At 38.6% G+C, this 6724-nt stretch overlaps 1 protein-coding gene across 2 annotated transcripts; it reads left to right on the plus strand.

Moving 5' to 3' along the window:
• The first annotated feature begins 454 nt into the window (after positions 1-454).
• uts2r3 (urotensin-2 receptor 3) lies at positions 455-5734 on the plus strand. Of its 2 annotated transcripts, none has more exons than XM_026284301.1 (2): positions 455-757; positions 3388-5734. In XM_026284301.1, exon 2 carries the CDS (start codon positions 3536-3538, stop codon positions 4679-4681), a length of 1146 nt encoding a protein of 381 aa, XP_026140086.1. In that variant the 5' UTR covers positions 455-757; positions 3388-3535; the 3' UTR covers positions 4682-5734. The 2 variants fall into 2 exon arrangements, with proteins under 2 accessions (XP_026140086.1, XP_026140087.1); XM_026284302.1 differs by having other exon boundaries at positions 3391-5734.
• Positions 5735-6724: the final 990 nt, after the last annotated feature.

Below are 6724 nucleotides of genomic sequence, written 5' to 3' on the forward strand. Positions count from 1 at the left end.
TTCAGCCTCAAATAATGGGTTTAATAATATGTTCATTTGTCCTCCGAGTACCTGTATAACTGAAAACATTTCATGCACCTTTTCATGTTTGTTGTTTTAACTCTTACAATTCTCTAATAAATGCTTCCTAAAACGTTCCTTGCATGCTCCCAAACCCAAATAACTTTGATGGATAGTGGACATAAATATTGTTCTCTGACATTTACAAGTGTTTTTCCTATGGTATACTGACTGTATTGCTTTTGGCACTATTAAATACTGCCCCAAAGCACTGACTTTTCGCTCATAAAAGTGTTGGTTAAGAATGAGCTGAAGGTACCTATAATCACAAGAGAGAAGTTAATGATAACACCGCAAACATCAGTCAGGGTTTGAGACTAAACCCTTAAATCACATTCAGTCCTTTGCCAATGAAGATCAATTGTCTCCATCCAAGGCAATTCATAATCGTGTGGGTCTTTTATTAAAGACACCCTTCTTTCTTCAGTCTTTCAGCACACTCTTTTCATCCCTCCTTCATTTGCTTCAGACAACATAAGAGTGAGAGGAAGAGGAGTGGACTGGCTGTGACTCACAGATATTCTACACCATCCTAAAGTTTGTCCTTAGAGGAACATTAACATCTCTCTGGGCTTCTTGATTTATACCTTGTAAAGACACAATTTAATTAGGATGTCCCAGAGTGGGGTTTTCGTCTCTTGAAGTGTGGATATAGGTCGACGTATGGAACATGCCATCTCTGAATACTCAATTAAGGGTAAGACGATTTTCGGATTATAAAAAAATATCGTTTAGGTAGGTTACAGTATTAGCATATTAGTCAAATAAATTGCATTCGTCTGTTGCTCAAAAATTAAAACCAAAATAGCAACTGTTTTAATTGTTACAGTTTTGTTTCTTATATAGAAATGATTTCAGAATAACAAATGACAATCTCAGATGTCTTGTATGAACATGTAGTTCTCACATGCGACAACCATAAAGCCTTTTAATTTCTAATAAATACAAGGGGCGACCGGAAAGTGTTGTGACACATTTTACTTCATTTTTTTTTTTTTTTTTTTGCGTTTTGATAACTTTGATAGCTATATGTCACCACATTTGTCTGCTATATGTAATTTAGAAATCTACAACGAAGTCATATCTTTAAACTAAATTCATGTCAAGTACAAAGAGTGCTGTTTTAATCTCTCCCACTATCGGGTTAATCGCAAGGGAACGACGTTTTAAATGTTGAAGCCTATAGGCTACATGAATTTATTGTGCTTATTAATTTTACTTGTTCAAAATAAGTATTGCACACCGAGAATCATTTCACTTATTTCAGATAAAACAAACAAAGAACTTAGAGTAGGCTCTAACATGGAAACATATAGAGAAATCCATAAAACATGCTAACATAACAAACAGTGTAGGCTAATGTTTGTCAACTGACACTGTCCAGTTTTATTCAGTCTCTTCCTATAGGTAGCCTAAAGCATAGAAGTATGGAAAGTGTTACAGTCCTCCCCGTCTGGTCAGCTGATACTATTTATTTATTTATTTGTTTATTTATTTATGTATGTATTTTTAACAGGTGAAGCGCTTGTGTGAATTTGAGCTTATATTCAGTTTAAACAAGATGACAGTGGTAGCACATGGATGACAGTCTATGCGTTTCTGCTATGTCATTTAACATTTATTAACATTTATTTTTATATTTAGCATTATACTTTCTTACCGCAATATAATTTTCCCCTCTGTAAAACTTTTAAAGGTTTTACACGCAATACACACTTTTGCTGTCACCTCATCAATGAGTGATGTCACCCCTGCCGTTCATTTTTACTCACTGATAGTGTTACAGCTCACTACGTGTCGCAACATTCCCCATCTCCCCTTCATAATTCAACGCAGATATAGGCCTAACGTGTTCGACATTATTATATTATGAAAACAATAAATTACATTAACTAAAATTGCTGTGCTCAGAGTTGGAGTAATTTGCCACTGTTAACTGTCAGTTCCTAAAATTGTTCAAAAATTAGTTTTATTACGAACAATATCATTGTTTTGTGTATTGAATTGCCTTACTGCGTATTTTAGGATTATCTAAAACGTATTAACTTTTGCAAATCTGTCAGTCGCTGTGTCAGTCTATTAAGAAATGTGTTATTTAAAGCTCTGGTAAAGGGATGCTGTGCCTGTGCCAGTGGGTCACTTCACCAGCAGCTCGTAACCCGTCTCTCAGGGTCACCATGTGCCACCTACATTCTTTCCTGCGAGTGTCCGCGCGCCCCCCGGCAGGGCTTTGATCTCCACACCCGTCATAATGATGAAGAATAGAATTCCCAAGACCTTACAGAGTTTATATGTACTAAAAACAGATAGACTTATTCTAAAAATGTTCAAATATCAAGTTTTTATTTTATTTTTTATCCTGCACTTCAATTAATATCAATCAAACTACAGAATACAGCTAACTAATTCAGTAAAAACATGATAGCACAATAATAAGAATTAAAAATAAATTAAACATGATTGGAAATGAATAAAAACGGAGTTATCTGTTTTTTCCAAATAAACTCTTCATATTCAAAGCAAGGGTTTCTCATTATTTATTTCAGACAGGAATTTCGAAAGTTTGTGAAGAAAATGATCGCGCACTTTACATGTGATATTGTTGACCCATAACTGTAATAATAATAAATAATAATAATAATAGGCTAATAACAACAACAATAATACTATTAATGATAATAATAAAAACAATAAGGATCAGTTGAAAATAATAGGCTATTAGTCTAGTTATACATAGCCTGTATTAACCCTTATTTGCTGTCTTTATTATTCGTGTATTTCGGTGTAATTCCAAAAAACAAAAAAAAACAAAAAAAAAAAACCCGCAAATGATTATTGTATAGGCTATGTGTAGCATTTTTGTGAATATTTATTTTGTCTATTTATTTTGCATGCGCAGTTTTTTTCACGCAATCATTTCCGTTTCATAAATTATGAATTCAGAATCTTGATGACTTTTTAAAAGAATGATAATAATAGATAGAAGTTATAATGTATCTAATAAATCTACGATAAAGTGATAATAATAGGGTACTTTTGACGTTTTTCCGTCTTAAGCATGCTGTTGCTATAGTTACTACCCCTTAAACCAACACGACATTTGTTCAAAAGCGCCTATTAACACACTCTGTCAAACATGTAACTTTTGTCTGGTACTGAAAAGTTTCTTAAAAACATAAAAGATAAATTATTTAAACCTGTCAGACTCAACCTAGATATAGATGTAAAAAAAGACTTTATAAAGGCAAAAGATGTAAACAAAAGTTTAAAAAAATCACCATTTCCTTTTCTCTTTTTTGTTTCTCTCTTCTACCTCACCCATTAAAGCAGTCCACTCACAACTCTCCCCTTCTAATTTGGACTCCCTGATAACCTGGGCTCAGTGCTAGTTACTCTAAAACACTCTGAAGTTACCATTGGGCTCCTTCTCTCAGCGGACGGGTACTCATCTTGGGACTCTTGCTGTCCAGGACAAATGGACGTCTCTGGCTCTACTTCCTTTTCCTCTTCCCCTTCCCCTTCATACACCTTCCCCTTTCACACTAACCTGTCCCTTCCCTCGTCCTCTCCTTCTCTCTCCCCATCCCCGAGTGTAGCCTCCACAGCTCTCTTCTGCTTTTTCCTATCCCTTCTTTCTCTGCTGGGCATTGTTGGCAACCTCTACACCCTAGGGCTTCTCATTCGCCGCCGTAGGATGTCAAGAAGGCGGCGTAGCGCTCCTACCTGTTGTTACCCCTGCCTCGGCACCTCCTCCCCTTCTTTCTCTCCCTCTTCCTCTCCCACCTCCTCCTCCTCGTCTTCTTCCCTTCACCTGCAGGTTCTGAGTCTGGCTCTGGCAGACCTGGTGTACCTCTCCACCGCCCCCTTCATTGTGTACGACAGCCTGGCATCTGACTGGGCCTTCGGTGAACTAGGCTGTCGGCTCCTACTCAGCCTGGACTTGCTCACCATGCATGCAAGCATCTTCACCCTCACTGCTATGAGCCTGGATCGGTATCGAGCTGTGGCCGATCCATTGGCAGCCTCGTCCACACCTTCCTCTGGACTCCTGAGGGTCGCTTTGGCCTGGGGTTTTGCCGTGGCTCTCAGTTTGCCCATGATGATCACCCTGCACCTGGAAGACGGAGAGAACCAGGAAGGCAAGTTGTGCGTTCCCGCCTGGGATGAACAGAGTTCAAAAGCTTACCTCAGTGTGCTCTTCTGCACCAGCATCCTAGGCCCAGGACTGGCCATCGGAGCCTTGTATGCAGCTTTAGGGAGACTCTACTGGGTATCTCAGACGCAACCAGCTTGGGTCGGAGGGGGCAACGCCTACCCACCCCGTGCACCTCGCCCCAAAGTCCTACTCCTCATACTGGGGATTGTGCTGACTTTCTGGGCTTGTTTCCTTCCATTCTGGATCTGGCAGCTTCTACCGCTGTACCGACCTGAGGTTCTGCGTGTGGTGCCGGTGGGCACGCAGGTGACCATTAATCGCATCCTCACAGGGTTGACTTATGGGAACTCGTGTGTGAATCCGTTCTTCTACACACTGCTGACAGGCAAGCGCAGGCGGACCAGCAGGAAGACCATAAGTGCGGCTGCTCCACTTTGTCACAAGGGCAGCTCTGAACAACAATAACAGCTGCCCACTTTTTTGTCCCCCATGCAGCCCATGACCAGTAAGACTGTGCATAGTTATCTTTATTAAACAGATTACTAATTTTGGTGCTTAAGGGCTTAATGATTATAGCTTTACACGTGTGTTGTGCAAATAGTAATACTCTGTAATCCAAGGCAATGATGGTGTACTTTCTCTGCTCCCTGGACTACATGTATAATTATAGATAATCTATAAGCATAGTGTATAAAGGTCCCCGCAATCCAAAATGAAATACTAAGTGACGAGTTCTTATAAGTGTTTCTGAAATATTTAGGGTTCATCACCTTTGAAGCAGAAACCAAACAATTCTGGTCAAACTGCGTGTGAAACATCTGTTTTATGGGGCAACTTGAAAGGGACAGACAAGCTTTGTCAGGATGAATTGCCCTGGGATGGTCTGACAACAGGTGTGAACCATTTAAATACCAAATTGGTTTATTAGTCTAAGTGCAAAGGAGAAATTACATAGTAAAGATTTGGCTTAAAGCTAAAGGACGTGTCAGAGTTTGCTCTGTTGAGGATGATAAATCACTTCGGTCATGAAGCCAAGGCACACAATCTCTCATTCTCCAATAGGACATTACGTTCTCCATGAGGTACTTCATTATTCTCAACTAAAACCTCATTTTTAGCCAACAGATCTGTTATAGTACTGACTTTGTGTATTAATTGGCACCTTATATGACTAATTTGTCTTTTTTATTATTAATTGAATTATGTGATTTTAAACAAAATTTAGAAAATCTTAAAATTATACTTTTTCCCCCAGTAGCACATCTTCACACATTTGTTCCATTTGCATCCCTTTTCTTGTTTATGCATGTTAATGGACAATAGAGAAATATTTCTGTGTATCTAAAAAAAAATATTCAAATGTTAAATCATGCTGTATTAAAAAAAAGATCCTGGCATATCTGTATTATATTTGTTATGTTTTCCTGTTAAATAATGCATTGCTTTGCACAAGAAAACTTGCCTGAAATAATCTGTAAATGAAATCTGGTGCTTATCATAATATGCAATAAAGAAATATTCTATGCAAGAACCCCAGCAGAATGGTTTATGAACTGAGCGAGTCCTCTGGGAAGTTTTCGGAGATTTCCTGACCTGAAGAACCCCACTGCCTAAATGATACTGCAGAAACGTAACACTGTAAAGCAATACTCTCCTTATTACAATAGCAGATGAGTGAGTTTTTCAGTCAAGAGAGAGGGAATGTGAGAGAAATTAATAAGAGATAAAGAGAAAAACACAGAAAAGAACAAGAGAGACTGCAAATGAAATAAAATGAAATATGGTTTTCATTCAGGAAGCATTCATTTATGTGTCTGCATTGGCCCGGACTATGCTTTTGCTAGCATTCAGTTTTTTGTGGGTCTTGCATGGGGTGTGTGTGTATTGCACTGCAGTGCTTGGATGTGACTGTGTTTTCATTGGATAATATGAGCCTTATTGAGTCTGTATCAGCTTTTTTGCACTTTCTGAAACTGCCCCACAAATATGTGTGCGCCTTTACCTTCATGCGAGGTAAGCAAACTTGGTAATGCTGTTTTTGACATATTGACATCATCATAGACAACTACAGACTAGCCAGAAGAAATCTTGTTTTTGCACTGTGTACAATTCATGCGTATTGTTGAATGGCAGCACTGTATTGGTTTGTGGTTGCCTGCTGCTCTGTGACGCACATGAACAAATATTGTTGAAAATACTGCAGACCTCTCTGTCTGGGTGTCATGGGGGTGTCCTTAGCTTCTTGGGGATCTTTTTGGGACTTGGCAGTTATGGAAGGTATTTTTTTAAAGACAAATAAATACGGTATGTGGGACACCTTGAAATAGATAATCTGGATACATAACTTATTAATCATCGAACACCTAATCTGTGTTTAAGCACAATTTTTATACAACACTGATGTTCTCCTCATTTGGTTTAACACATCCACCCAGTCTGTATGATGTAGTTTGGAAGAACGCCATCTAACATGGGACTCCATGAGGACCTGATGTGTGCACCTCTCTA

Source organism: Carassius auratus, chromosome 16, assembly GCF_003368295.1.
Source record: "Carassius auratus strain Wakin chromosome 16, ASM336829v1, whole genome shotgun sequence".
NCBI lineage: Eukaryota > Metazoa > Chordata > Actinopteri > Cypriniformes > Cyprinidae > Carassius > Carassius auratus.

Bases quoted from the DNA above. Each gene is read 5' to 3' on its own strand.
- uts2r3 (XM_026284301.1), top strand. From the start codon at position 3,536: ATGGACGTCTCTGGCTCTACTTCCTTTTCCTCTTCCCCTTCCCCTTCA.